Source organism: Dasypus novemcinctus, chromosome 28, assembly GCF_030445035.2.
Source record: "Dasypus novemcinctus isolate mDasNov1 chromosome 28, mDasNov1.1.hap2, whole genome shotgun sequence".
Classification (NCBI taxonomy): domain Eukaryota; kingdom Metazoa; phylum Chordata; class Mammalia; order Cingulata; family Dasypodidae; genus Dasypus; species Dasypus novemcinctus.
This window is the reverse complement of record NC_080700.1, coordinates 23,982,825-23,998,870: the sequence shown is the minus strand read 5'-3', so window position 1 is coordinate 23,998,870 and position 16,046 is coordinate 23,982,825. Positions and strand designations below refer to the sequence as shown.

General features: G+C 36.4%; 1 protein-coding gene across 1 annotated transcript in view; it reads right to left on the bottom strand.

Annotated features, from left to right (window-relative positions):
• The window catches only part of PACRG (parkin coregulated), a 593,567-nt gene that overhangs the window by 259,756 nt on the left and 317,765 nt on the right, over positions 1 to 16,046 (bottom strand). The window contains exon 3 of the mRNA XM_004466005.2: positions 10,272 to 10,443. Coding sequence (XP_004466062.1) covers positions 10,272 to 10,443 — 172 coding nt within the window. The remainder of the gene's footprint in view (positions 1 to 10,271; positions 10,444 to 16,046) is intronic.

Sequence of the window (16,046 nt, the reverse complement as noted above, 5' to 3'; positions counted from 1 at the left end):
AAGGCACCATTTGTACCCAATGATTAAAAATGCCACCTTTTATTGTGATCGGCATATAAATATGGTTTCTGAAATTTCTCTATTATAATGATATTTCTTTCTCTGCTATTTTTAATTACTGTACCTTCAGAGCAAATCTTAACATATGACTATGCAATACCCCTAAATTATTTTTCTGAATCTGTCATTCAACAACTATTTTGGGACAAAATAACTAATTCCTTTAATTCAAAAGAATGAAAGTTTAGCAGGCAAGGTAGGCAAGTGTAGGGTGGTAAAAGGTAGTAATACGATGGACAGGTGCTATAAAGGGACAAGTAAAGAATCCCTGGAAAGACATAAATAAAGAACCACCCCATCATGGTGGGAGCAGGGATAGTGGTCAGGGAAATCTTCTTAGAGAAGATGTCCTCTAAGCAAATATGATGGAGAAGTAGGAGTTGGCCAGGTAAACCAGAAGGCGGAATGGACATGCCTAGCTATTTTCATATTTATTCTCTTATTTTATTCTTTCAGATGAATTTTAGAATTATTACCAGGTTCTAAACAAATTCATAATTGTTTTATTTTTTTTAAAATTTTTTATTTTTTTGAAGATCTATTTTATTTACTTATTTTCCTTTTCCCCCCATTGTCTGCTCTCTGTGTCCATTTGCTGTATGTTTTTCTGCATCTGCTTGCATTTTCAGGCAGTGCTAGGAAACTGCCTCTCTTTTTTTGTTGTGTTATCTTGCTGCACCAGCTCTCCACGTGTGCGGCTTCACTCCAGGGTGGGCTGTGCTTTTTTTTCACTTGGGGCAGCTTTACTTGCAGGGTGCACTCCTTGCATGTGGGGCACACCTATGCAGGGATGCCCTTGCATGGCAGAGCACTCCTTGTGTGTGGCAGCACTGAGCAAGGGCTGGTTTGCCACATGGGTCAGGAGGCCCTGGGTATCAAACCCTGGACCCTCCATATGGTAGGCAGATGCTCTATCAGTTGAGCTATGTCCACTTACCCATAATTGTTTTATTTTATTGTATTTTTTAAAGATTTATTTTTTATTTACACACCCGCCCCCCCATTGTCTGCTCTCTTTGTCCATTTGGTGTGTGTTCTTCTGTGTCTGCTTGTATTCTTGTCAGCGGCACCGGGAATCTGTGTTCAACCATTGTTTGGTTTGTTGGTTTGTTGATGCCCTCAGTTGCATGTTTGTTTGTTCCTATTTTTATTGTAGTTCTGATTTTATTCTTTTATTCTTCTTTGGCTTTCTTTTGCTGTTATTTCAGTAATTTTTTGAGATGTATACACAACTTACTATATATTTTTTCCTTTTCCTTTTCTAAAACTACATTTAAGAGGCAGGGGTAAATTATCTTACAAAAACATTGGAGGAGGGGCAAAAAATTGTTTGAGTGAACTTTTTTGGGGATCAGATCTTCAGACCAGAAGAGTGCTGCACATTGATCAGGATGGTGAGGAACAGAGAGATGAAGAAGCCAAAATGAAAACTATCAGTTACTAGCCCCCATGGCCAGGAATGGTACCCATCCCCCACTATAGGAAAATAGACTGAATAGAACTGGTGACTCCCTGCAGCCAACTGAGAAGGGAACTGAGAAGGGAAGAAGGAGGGTGTGGTGGAGGGTGGGGAGTGGTTTCTATTCAGTGAGTCTGGCCAGCAAAGCTCACTTTGAATCTTGGCTCTGGCCATACCAGAATCACAGACAAATGGGGGTTGAAAGAATCACCTCCATGGAGATATTCACTAACAAGCACCATCTACTGACAGGCTAGGAAATTGCAAGAAGAAAAAACATGCTTTTGGAAGGCTTTCATGCCCCAGAACGCTTAGATCTGATTTGCACCCCTTCAGGGGATTCTTGATCCTATTTTAGTAAATTAAGCTGGGAAATTTTAAAGACTTAGAATAAGTTGAACCAAAAATCAAGAAGAGTTTTGAAACAAAACCAGTAGCCAAGAGAGAGAAATTGACTTCCACAGTAATTTCAAAACATATTCAGATGCCTAGACATGAGCAAAAAACTACAAGCCATACTAGGAAATAGGAAGAGATGGCCCAGTCAAAGGAACAAGCCAAAAATTCTGATGAGACACAGGGTTTAAGACAACTAATCAATGATAATCACACAAATCCTCTAAATCAGTTCAAGGAGTTAAAGGAAAATATGACTAAAGAGATAAAGGATATTAGGTAGACAGTGGGTGAGAGTAAAGGACAATTTGAAAGGCTGCAAAGGAGAATGAATGACACAGTGGATAAGATAAAAAATGCAGGAGATTTGAAATGACAGAACAACAAATAAGTGGAGTTAAGGATAGTATATCTGAACTTGAAAAGACAGGTGAACAGATAGAAAAAAGAATGAAAAAAATCTATAGAGGGTCTCATGGAATTGAATGACAACATGAAATGGACAAATATACATGTTACAGGTGTCCCAGAAGGAGAAGAAAATGAAAAAATGGATGGATAGAAAGAATATTTGAGGAATAACTTAAAATTTCCCAACCCTTATGAAAGACATTAATATCAATATCCAAGAAGGAAAATGCACACCAGATTAAATCTGAATAGACCTACTCTGAGCTACCTACTATTCAGAATGTCAAATACCAGAGATTAAGAGAGGATTCTGAAAACAGTAAGAGAAAAGCAATGCATCAAATAGAAAGGAAGCTCAATAAGATTAAGTGTTGATCTCTTATCAGAAACTATGGAGGTGAAAAGGCAGTGGTAAGATATATTTAAGTTACTGAATGAGTAAAACTGCCAGCCAAGAATTCTGTATCTGACAAAATTGTCCTTAAAAATGAGGTGAGGGTGAGTTTAAAGTCTTAACAGACAAGCAAAAAGTGAGTATGTTATCAAAAGACCAGATTTACAAGACATATTAAAGGGAGTGCTGCAGTCTGAAAGGAAAAGACAAGGATGGGAGATTTGGAGAAGAGTGTAGAAATGAAGATCATTAATAAGGGTAACTTAAAGGTAAAAGAACAGACAATAGTAACATGAAAATGGAAAGCCAAAAGATAAAAATGGATGATATAAGTAATAACTAAACAGTAATAACTTTGAAAGTTAATGGATTGAACACCTCAATCAAAAGGCATTGACTGATAGAATGGATAAAATATATAAACTATGAGTCTATAATAGACTCATCTTAGATGTAAGGACACAATCAGGTTGAAAGTGAAAGCTGGAAAAAGTTAGTCCTTACCAACATTAACCAAAAAAGATCTGGAATAACAATACTAATATTGGGAAAAGTTGATTTTAAATGCAAAACCATTATGAAATGAAGAAGATCATTGTATATTAATAAAAGAGGCAATTCACCAAGAAGAAATAACTCTAATAAATAATTATGCACCTAACCTGGTGCTCCAAGATATGAGGCATATGCTGGAAAAACTGAAGGGAGAAATAGATGTCTCTATAGTAATAGTTGGAGACTTCAATACACTGCTCTTAGCATTGAATAGAACTTCTGACAGACAATGAATAAAGAGAGAGCTTGAATAATATGATGAATGAAATAGGCCTAACCAACATTTATAGTGTATTACACCCCAGACAGGAGGATATAAATTATTTTCAAGTACTCATCCTTCTTCAAGATAGACCATATGTTGGATCACAAGACAGGTCTCAAATTTAAAAAGATTGAAATTATACAAACCACCTTCTCTGGTCATAATGGAATGAAGCTGGATGGAAAAAGGTAAATTCACAAATACATTGAGATAAAATATCACAGTCTTAAATAATCAGTGGGTCAAAGAAGGAATTGCAAGAGAAATTAGTAAATATCTTGAGATGAATGAAAATGAGAACCCAACAAATCAATACCTACAGGATACAGCAAAGGTAGTTCTGAAAGGGAAATTTATAGTCCTCAATGCTTACATTTAAAAAATGAAAAAAGAACTAAAATCAAAGACTTAACTGCATTATCTAGAGGAACTAGAAAAAGAACAGCAAACTGATCTGAAACCAAGCTGAAGGAAAGAAATAATAAAGATCAGAGAAAAATAAATGAAACTGAGAACAAAAAAATGAGAGAATCAACAAAACCCAAAGTTGGTTCTTCAAGAAGATCAACAACGTAGACAAACCCTTAACTAGACTGACAAAGAAAAAAAGAAGATGCAAATAAATAAAATCAGGAATAAGAGGGGTGACACTACCACTGACCCCACAGAAATAAGAGAGATCATAAGAGGATAACACGAACAACTGGGCATCAACAAACTGGTAAACATAAAGGAATTGGACAAATCCCTTGAAACACATGAACAAACTACACTGACACTAAAAGAAATGGAAGACCTTAACAAACCAATCACAAGTAAAGAGATTGAAACAGTCATCAAAATCTCCCCAAAAGAAAAAGCCCAGGACAAGATGGCTTCATAGGTAAATTCTACAAATCATTCAAAGATGATTTAATACCAAACTCATTCTATGAAACCACATTTAAAACTATATATTTCCTTCTAAATAATGTTTCAACACACCATATAATTTTATGCAATATTTCATTATCATTCAGTCCAAATATTTTCTAATTGTTATTTTTTTCCTGGTTTGACCTGTGCACTATTTAGAATTATGTTTTAATTTCCAAACATATGGGGATATTTTAGTTATTGCTTAAAAATTGATTTCTATCATTTATTGCATTTTAGCTATATAACATGTTTTGAGTGACTTGATATCCTCTGACAATTTTTGAAGTTTTCTTTTTGAAGTATATGCTTAATTTTTGTAAATGTTCTGTGTATGCCTAAAAATATTGTGATTTGCAGTAGCATGGGTTTTGGTAAATAACAGAACTTGGAAAGGCACAGATGTAGTCCAAGTCCTGTGCCTACCATTTAGTAGCTGTATGAAATAGACATGTTTCTTGATTTTCTATGCCTCAGTTTTGTAACTGGTGAAATGGGGATTTTTATATCTGCCTCATAAGATTGTTGCGAGGATTGAGTGATGTGTATCCCAGAAGGCACTTAGTACAATGCAAACTTTCAAAACATATTAGATGTGGTTGTTTATTTGCTAATGTATTGTGAAATTTTAACATGACTTTCTCACTCTTTGACTTAATATATTGTGAAAAATAAAATAATATAAACATATTTGAATAGTATTAACAAATTTGATAGAATGAATATATATTAAATCTGTACCATATCCTCAGTAAATTCTCCCCCCCCCCAAAAAAAAAGGTAATTGGGAAGGCCACATTCTCTTATCATAAAACAAAACAAAACAAAAAATAAAAGAACAAAATAGATCCCTAAATATTTGTGAATTTAATGCATTGCCTATGATAAAAGAATAAATAAAACTATAAAAACAAAATATTTATTATTTACTGACAAGGAGAGAAACATGCATATTAAAATGAATGGACTAAAGTCAAAGCTGTACACAGAGCAAAATCATAGCCTTACATGCTGTGATTATCAAATGAGGAAAAAAGAAAATAAAGTTAATAACCACTTAACTCAAGAAGTCATAAAGTAAAGCTAACAAAACAGATATTGAGGAAAACGTAAATCAATGCATCAAAAATGAAAACATTATAAATCAAAAAATTAAATAAAACAGAAAAAGTAAGGCCTTTCAAATAACAATTACAATATAAAATATGGAAACCATTAGCTAACAATGAATAGGAAGAAAATATAACTGTGTAATATTATCCCCATTTTATACATGAGGCCATGATGTCACAGGTTACCCTCAGGTCATATGGTCACTAAACAGTGGAGCAGGATTGGAAACAAGTCAGTTTGATTCCATGCTCTTAACCAGTAAATTATACTGTTGCTCTATACATAGGATAATGAAAGTCTTAAAAGCTAACAAAGAGAAAATCCATTTTTTATGGAATGAGTGAAGGAGGGATATAAAAAGGAAAGAAGCAAACAAAAAAAGCTACAAAACTATAATAGTCACAGGGAGATAAGAGAATGACCATAATATTTATACAAGAAGAAAGCAACATGCTTTTATAAAGGAACAATCAGAGCAAAGAAAAGTTATGATAACTAAAATGAAATATTCTATTAAATTGTTGGAAGATAATGCCAATAAAATTTTCCAGGAAATAGAAGTGAGAGACAGAGTTGGAAATATGAACAAGTGGATAAAGAAATTAGAGAATTAACCCATGAGGCATAATTTATTACTAGCAAGGATTACATTCAGAGAAATAAGAGAAAACAAAGGGTAAAACATTTTGAAAGAAATAATACATGGGGGATGTTTTTAATCATCTCTGTCTTTAGCATTTATTTCTATTCCTGTTCTGGTTTTTCCTCTGGGAACACCTATGACATTGAGCTCATGTTTTTTGTTCTAGCCGTCGTCCATTCACTCTGAGTTTTCTGAGAGAGCTTCCTAGGGTCGTGATGCACATTTACAATTTCATGTTGTATAGTGAATTACTCTCTAAACTTCAATTGGAGACTGGAGTTCTATCATGGCATTTTTAGTTTTCCTTTTTCCATTCAGTTCTGGCTTCTTTTTATTTGAGTCGGGTCTCTTATGGATTTCTGCTTCTGTTTTAATAAGATCATAGTTTCTTGGATTCTGAGGATACCAAACAAAATTTGATGTCCCTTCTGGTGGTTAGACTAATTTCTGTTGAGTTATTCTTTTCCTCTGATTGTTCAGGTTAATACAGCCTTCCCTTGTATAGCAATTTCTGTCATATGCCCCATATGGCTGTCATTTCATTGTTCTTGCTTTTATTCAGAAGACACATTCTCAAACACAGGGTTTTGGGGCTGCTCTTGGCCCTTCTCTGGCCTGTTACCCACTATTTGCATGCCCCTCTGAGTTTAACATGCAAAGCTTCTGGAGGCTCTGCTGGACTGGGGTGGATTTGTATTTCCCTATCTGGGTGGTCTCTGAATGTAGGGAATAAAGGAAAATCTACCATCCCTTTTGGAGACCACTAAGAGGTCTCCTTGTAGCTCATCCTTGTCCATAGTATTTTGCTGATGTTCCCAGCAATCAATGCTCCATCGCCAAGCCCAAATACTTAACATTGGCAGTCACTTGGAATTTCTAACCTGGAAGAACCCAAGAAGGTGGAAATCATAAAAGTGAGAGGAAAAGAGGAGGTAATGTAGTTATGTTAGAAAGCAACATAAATGAAATAAAGCTGTTAGCTGCTCACCCTTTTGTATGTTAAATAACTTGTGGTCTTGAACTAATGAGCAGGAGAAAGAAATGGGCCTTGTTCCTTTTTTTTTTTTTTCATATTAGAAACTCTTGAGCCAATGGATGTGTCTTTCTCATTCCAGCATTCATAGCCTTATAATTCATTCAAATTAGACCCCAGATTCTAGGAACAGATTGGCAGCAAATCCCAGTTTTCCTGCCTTGCAGTGAGTTTATATATTTTTTTCTCACCTTCACAGACATTAAAATTTAGGAAAAAGCTATCCAAGAACTGCTAGCTGGTGATGGTGAAGTTAGTTTTTGCCACCAGATACATTAAAAAATTATACTAATAGTAGGGATTGCAACTAAGGTACGCACAGCTGTTATATGTTATGCCAATTATGTGCATCAGCGTGCTTCTGGATCAATTAGCCTCATTGCAGAATTCCCCCCGAAAGATTTAGTTTATGCACGGAATGTTTTTCACACTGTGCTGTAGCTGTTCATGATCTTGCATAGTTAATCGGTATACCTTCCTGTGAAAAGTTTGACTTCAGTGACAAACAGATTGAGAAGAAATAGGCCAAGATCGATTTAGGATAAGTACGTAATAGCAAAAGCCCAGTAAGGCAAGCAATGATATTTACCATGATAAATTTTCAGTGCTTCCGGAACCTTATATTACCAAATTCATATATAATTAATTTCCCCTGACAAATCAGGTTTACTGAGTCCTTAATAATGTTTTCACTCTTCAGAAATGACCTCTAGTATGTGCGTACTATAAATTTTGTCTGTAGCACATCACTTCCCTCTTATTAAAGTATCTTTAAGATACAGATAAAACAAAATTGAAAATCAATTCACCTCGGCCTGCACTATTCTAACTTGGTGTATTTTATAAGCAAACAGTGTAATCAAATGTTACTAGCAACTCTCTTTCCACTCTTTAATGTCTTTGAAGGGGACAGAATGAAGATTGCAATGGTACTGACCTGAATAGTTTATATTAAAGAAAGAAACAGACTTCCAAATATTGCTGCTGTTCTAATGAGTACAAGAGGAAAAGGATAATGTACCCAAAGAGTGCCCCCAGGGAGAATGTTCTGGGGCATTTCTGTTTATCAACAATACTTGCATATCATCTTTTAAACATGTGGGATTTCAATTTGAATCTGACATGTTCAACAACTTGCGATCTGTTAGAATCAATCACATTTGAGAGAAGTTTTATTACTGCTCGGTCTTACACATCCTCTTGAAGGCCTTTAAAGATCAGCTCTTCACTCCGATGATGCACGAGGGGAAGGGGAAACTGCTTATTAATAAAAGTTCCCTTTTTAAGAGTAATTTTTCTCTGCATATGACCACACCAGGTAGCAACATCCTTCTGTTTGGTTTAATTTTCTACACTCTGGTGGAAAGGTGGAGCAGTCAGTTACAAATATCTTACAAAGATAGTCAAAAGTTGATTCAGGTGGTGGACTTGGCCCAGTGGTTAGGGCGCCCGTCTACCACATGGCAGGTCTGCGGTTCAAACCCCGGGCCTCCTTGACCCGTGTGGAGCTGGCCCATGCCCAGTGCTGATGTGCGCAAGGAGTGCCATGCCACGCAGGGGTGTCCCCCGCGTAGGGGAGCCCCACGCGCAAGGAGTGCGCCCCGTAAGGAGAGCCGACCAGCGCAAAACAAAGTGCAGCCTGCCTAAGAATGGTGCTGCCCACACGGAGAGCTGACACAACAAGATGACGCAGCAAAAAGAAACACAGATTCCCGTGCCACTGACAACAACAGAAGTGGACAAAGAAGACACAGCAAATAGACACAGAGAACAGACAACTGGGGTGGGGGGGTGAGGGGAGAGAAATAAATAAATAAATCTTAAAAAAAAAGTTGATTCAATTTATGCAGGGCTGCTGAAAATGTAGACTTCTCATGGCACTTTATTTGAATCAATAAAAAGGCGACCATGGATAAGGTTAAATAATCCAGATGGTGGGAAATGACCCAATGTTGAACTTTGTTGTCCTTGTTTTGGTCGAACCAGCACACCGTAGGGTAGCGTTTCTCAAAGGTTCTAAGGGACTAAGTGGTGCATCCTGGAAGTGGCTAATCCCAGGGTAGGAAATGAGGCAGAACTTGTCTCTTTTTCACTGGCAGCAACAATGACTCAGAAGAGAGGCAGGCCATGTCTGGTGTCACCAGAATCTGGGGGATATGATGGTGGGCTCTCTAATCTTGTAAAGGTGGGTGGTAAGAGGGGTCAGGCCTGGCCATTTGAACTTGAGCAGGAGCCATCCTCTCTCTGAGTCTTCACCTGGGGATGCCAGGTGTGCCCATCAGGGGGCTATAGTAAAAGAAGCCTCAGTAGCTACAACAGCAAGATAAGAAGACTAGACTGAAAACAACGAAGGGGTTTGCTTCCCAGACAATGTGAGTCATTCTCAAAGGGAAATCTCAGAAATGGCTTGGAAGGGCAGCTGTTTCAGACAGCTAAGCCAAAGAGACTCACGCCTGAATAATTTCACTACAGAAAAGAAAGATAATCTCATTTTATAGACAAACCGATGAAGCCAGTGCCGGAATGCCTATCATAGATAAACTATTTCAAGTATTTGAAAACAATAATCTTTTCTCCATTCCAGGTGTTTTTTCCCCCACCAAATTATGCATCCTACCACCTCAAGGTTACTAAATACAACTGTGATTCTACTGTAACTTAAAAATTAGGGATGCCATTTTTAAAAAAACGTGGAAAGTTAGCAGCAATTTTTGCCTTTGAAGACACACACTTGATCTTTTGCTTAATGTATAGGTTAATGGTAATGTTTATATCATTACTAGGAAGCATTTTAAAGTAGTGGAATTTAGTGTATTTATGTGGGATAAACCTTAGGGCAGTATCTATGATTGGATATTTTTTGAGGCTTGGGATGTCTTACCTCCTGAGTCAGTTTTGTTTTTTTTTTCATTCCCATAAAACCTGGGGATATCATCGGTCTATTGTGCTTTATTGCTTAATTAGCAAGTTGTCAAAAAAGCCTCACCATATAAACCATGTGATGTCGCTTTTCACCTGTTCACTTACTTTTTATCGGGATAATGAGCTGTGGAATGACAGGAAGTATCTTGTTCCCCCCGTGTTCCAGCATGTCATGGATTCCTTGCCGAGCGAAAAACTCATAAGGAAATGTCATTTCACAAAGCCCATCAAAAAACAGAGGCAGATAATGATGGTAATCCAGCTTCTCAATTTCTACCTGAAAATAGAGAGAAAAGAAATGCCACATGAAAACAGTAACCGGGGCAAATGCTAAGTAACACAAGTTATGCAGCTCTGTCATCAGCTTCGGAGCAGCAACCGCTTTTTAAAACTTTTTGAAGATTTTATTAACTAATCCATATGACATCTTGAAGCATGTTGTCATGTCTCAAATCTATTAGCAATGAGGTTAAAACCATTCATCTTTAAATCTTGACAATCAAATTCCTTATCCATAAACAATCTACATTGGGAGGGTTTTAACGTCTGCTTAGTTTTTTGTTAATTTTTTTTTTACCATTTGGCACACATATGATGTTTAAAAGGATTTAAGAAGTCTACAGTATGTATGCTGAAGAGATATATGTAAGAATAAAATGAAAAGAAAAATCAGCTGAAAAGAGAGCACCGAGTTTCTAAGAAAAAGCTAATAGAGAATGCACATTGACAAACTCTTGTGAAATATGCAAACTTTGTGGGTTTGGCAAATTTATGAGCAGGAGATCAAATATGATTCCTGGATATTCTCTGGAGCCTGCATAATAAGTAGAATGTTGGTGCGCTCAATATAAAATAGGGGAGGGGAGTGGATGTGGCTCAAGTGGTTAAACACCTGCCTCCCACATGGGAGGTCCCAGGTTTCATTCCCAGTGCCTCGTAAAAACAAAAACAACAAGCAAACAAATAAAAACCTAACTCAAGGGAGCTGATGTGACTCAGTGGTTGAGTGCTGGCTTCCCACTTATGAGGTCTCAGGTTCAAGCCCCGGTCCAGGTACCTCAAAAAACATGGGGGAGATAAGAGTGGGCTGAACCTGAATGGACATTGACACTGCAAAATCTAAATGTCTCAAGCCCTGTCTGCTGCTTCTAGGAACACAGACATAGCTCTTTCCCACTTCTATGTCCATCACCCCCAAGAAACTTCCATGACCTCTTTCCCAAACCATTACAGTAGTATGCCGTACCAGTAGAGAATGGGAATTAAAAATCTAGAGTTGGGAAAAGAGATGGTCACTTGGGCATTATCCACATGTTCTATTCTAGCCTGGGTTGTCTACCTGTGTAGAGAGCCCGTGACCTGACTCACCACCTGCAAGGTGACAAGAGCTGATAGTGGTATGGATGGAAAGAAGTCAATAGATTAAACTTGAGGGTACAGCACATCTACACAGCAGGGGATGAGGCGTTCCTATGTGTATCCCTGGTTTTCAAGTCCTTATGAATGCACCCAGCTTCCATTTATCACCTGATTAGGTGAGGAATCCATCAAGACCTTTGAGAAACTCCTCTGGTTGTCTGGCCACATGCCTGCCCAACTGCCACTGGGGGTGAGGAACCTGTAACAACCCCAGCACATTCCTGAGTGTTCACTGGGAGTCTTGGTGAACTGAAGGTCACGCTCGTCTCCCAGCAGAAGGCCTCTTGCTGGTCTGCTCCTGAACTGCCATTTCAAATGCAAGTTCAGGCAGTGGCTAGGGATGCAGAGAGCATCAGTCAAGTAAGGAAGTAAGCAGACAAGTCTGGCGAATTCAGATCCCCCCTGAAACTGGGACTTGGAAAACCAACAAAAAATGAAGGTATATGCAGACATCAATTTTATTTTATATTCCTTGTATATTTATACAATTATATTTTTCAGTAAAAGTTTTGGGGATGTGTGAATATACATTATATATACACATATATATAATTTCTTTTAAGGAGGCACTGGGGATTGAAACTGGGACATTGCACAAGGGAAGCAGGCACTCAGCCACTCCCTGGGATGTATATTTTAATACTAATACTAATTTTCCCAAGAACTTTTATATATTTGAAAATCTTTTAGAACCTATTTTGCACAATTTAAAAAATGTATTGCTGCATCATTCAGTAGCTAAAGACACAGTGTTGTTATCTATAATTTTACCTTGTAACCTAATGCCATAATAAAAACACCACCTGTACTATATTTTATTTACATTGTTATATGTTTTTCTAGTTCTTTCTTTTAGCCCACTGTTGCATTTTCATTTTCCATGAGTCTCTTGTAAGTAGCAAATTATCTAGGTTTTGTTCTTTAATACAATCTAAGATACTATATTTTAAAATATTGATTTAAGCCATTTACCTTTATGATTGAAATCATTATGCCTAATTTGACTTCTGTTAGCTTCTTATTTTGATTTATGGTCATTGTTTTTCACTTACTTTTTTCCTTTTACAGTTTTGTTAGATAATATTTTATTTACTTTGGGATTTTTGTGGGTTTTTTTCTTTTTTGCAGTGATTTGGAAGACAATACAATATGTTTATACATTTTATTGCCGCTATCTCACAGCTTCCTAAGGCATTTTCAGAGGTCTATTTATTTTACTGAGAGAGGCAGTTAAAAGTTTCTGCTACGATCATTGACATGTCAATTTTTCCTTGGAATTGTCAGTTTTTTCTTTATGTGGTTTGGGACAACAGTAAAAATGACATCAATAATAGCAACAATAATTCCAATGTTTATTATGCCAGACACTGTTGCAAGCACATGGAACTGCCTCCTGGGCTACATTGCTTGGCACAAAGAAGTTCAACATTATTATAACCTCCTGGTGAATTGTTCCATTTTTCCTCGTGTCTTTATTCTTTTTCTTAAAAATAATGCACTTTGCCTTATTCTAATCTAATATTGATATTGCTATGACTGGTTTTCCTTACGTATTTTTCTTTACTTTTTTTCTTTGTCTATCACTATGGTTTAAGAGTGTTTCTTCTAAGTAGCTTATTGCTGGATTTTGATTCACCCTCCCATTTGACAATATGTCTTCAAGCAACAAGTACTGAACTCCCACATGATTCCTACTCTCAAGAAATTTTGAAGAGAGAAAACCAATTTTTCATCTATTATGTGCCAACTGCCATTCTAGGCAATGACGGTTGCCTAGAATGGACTGAAAGAAAAGAAATGAAGAACAACTGACAGAAAAATAGAAAGACTGAGTAAGAGTGAATGAAAAAGTAAGAGATGAGCTCAATGTCTCCTTCTAGCTCATTGATCAGCAGCAGTTCTTCCCTATGGAAAATTATTTTCCTGTGAGTTCTTTTACTGACTTGTTTATTAATTACTAGGCACATCTGCAGCCTCAAAATGGGATAACAACTTGAGATTATACTTTAAGATTGCAAATTTCTCTAAATTCTATTGATATTGTGCTACTTGGTATGGGGTGATTTTTTGTTGTACGTAACTTTCTTTTCCACTTGCATAGCTTCTAGAGTTCCTCTTTTATTATTATAATATTATAAAATGGTACTGGGTTTGGTTTGATAAATTTGGCCTACACATTGGTAAGCCCTCCTAAGTTTCATTTAAGATCAGGAGTTTTTACTTGTGTGTGTGTCTTGTTTTTTTTAAATAATATATCTGACTTTAATGTATTTTTCTTCTTTTCTGGGAAGTTCCTTCCAGTTCTGCTCCATTTCCATGCTGTTGTTTTTCACAGTAAAAGTTTTCAAAAGAATTCTCTATATTTCATGTCTACACTTCCTAACATCCAATCATTTTTTAAACCCACTTCAAATGGGCTTTGGTCTCTACCATTTCATTGGAATTGCTTTGATCAAGGTCTCCAATGATCTTTATTTTGTTTTCCACTCTCACCAGCAGGGCATAGTTGACCTCGTGATACTGTCTTCTCTTGGTCTCGTGACACCACAGCCCCCAGCATTGGAGATATCCTTAATTCCCATCCCTCAAATCAATTTCTTCAATCCATCAGCTATTCAGTTGGTTCTACTTCCATACAAGCCTTTTTTTTTTCTTCTACTTTTCACTGTTTTGCTCACCATTGGCTTAGTCTAAGCGACCACCCTGCCTCACCTGATTGACTGCAACAGCTTCCTAACCCATCTCCCTGCTTCTACTTCAGCCTCCCTCTTTCCCTTCTCCATGCAGATGGGGTGCCTCACCTGCTATTGCTCCAGACTGAAAGGCCACAGGGTCCTACCTGATATGTCCTCTACATCCTTTCATTTCACACTGTTCTCCTGATGACATTGGACACCTTTTTGTTCCTCAGGCTAGCCTGGCTGAACTCATTCCTCCTTAGCAATTTTCTTTGAACATTCTGTTTCCTTTCTCTTTGGATCTCTGCTGCTGGCAAGTTCTTTTCATCGAGGTTTCACTTCAGTGAGGCCTTACTATCGTTGTCCGTCACCCAGGTTGATTTTCTTTGTAAGTCTTATCATTTGTAATTATTTAAGTTCTGTTGTTCAGGGTGCTTGTCATTGCCTAGAATGGCAGTTGGCATATAATAGATGAACACTCGATAAGCGCATGTTGGATTTTAATTCTGACCTTTTGAATCTGTCCTCCATGTCAACTTCTTTGAGATGCCGCCTCGGTTAAGAAACACTGACCAGACAATAAATGACTATACTTACAGCTTGAGGTCAAAGACGGTGGCAGAGTCTGCAGAGGATCTGGTTTCTGACACCAGCCCTCTAGCAGGAAGGAGTATATATGTTTCTGTAAATTTATTCATTCTTCAGCTTAAGGTATTCTACAAATGAAATGTTCTTTTTCTCTCATTACTGTTGCACTGATTATTTACATTTCAGGAATTTTATATTTTAGTAGAAAATCAAAACGAGCACTTGATGCTTCTGTTTATCCTCATTTCACTGGAAATCATTTAGGACTTAACAGGCAAATCTATTTACTTTTAAAACTTTAGAAGGAAAAGCTTCTGCTTTTCATAGTGTTATCAAATGCAAGCATTTTAAAGTATACCCACAAATAATATATTGGTAATAATAATGCAAGGTCTTCTCTGGAAAATATCCAGATGTTGAGAATAATTTAATATTAAAATGAATATTTTTTTTAAAAGATGAATTAGGAGATCCCTTATCTATCTTTGTGCATGTTTGTTACATTGTGACCAGTATCTTTTAGAGTTTTGAATCAGTGGTTTCTTTTGTTCCTTTGGACTTACAAAATATCATTTATACTGTTAGCAATAAAACCTTTTTTAGTTATGAAATTTTTAGTTTTTAAGAAAATTCATTATACTGCTAAATATTATAATTTGTTTAACATTCTCATCAAAATATCAGTTTTAAAATTTTTTAACTGTCAAAGAATCTTTCTTCAAAATTCATTTAAGAAATGCAGAATATAAAGACAACTGTTTCAAGTGGAACACAAAGCAAATGCTGTTTTAGACATAATTAAAATTACACGGTATCATACTGATTGTTGATTACTTTGATATTAAGCATTTTTACTTACAGAATCTCTTTTTATTGATTTATATTTTATAACTATTTAAAGATCACATAGCACTGACAAGTTGATCCGTAAATCTAATAGTGACCTTTGGTCCTAAGCAATAAAATTCAAACTTCACCTGGACTATCAAATAGAACATTTTATTCTCATAACAAATGTGTAAGGTAGCATTGCCATATTGGAAGGCCAGAGATACAATGATATTAACGATTTTTGTGGTAAACTCAGATCAGAGACTTAATCTTACACTTTGCATATCCTTGATTCAATCAGCTAATAAAATCTTTGTTAATATGTTATGCTTCCTGTAACAATCCCCTAAGATCTTTTGTAGAA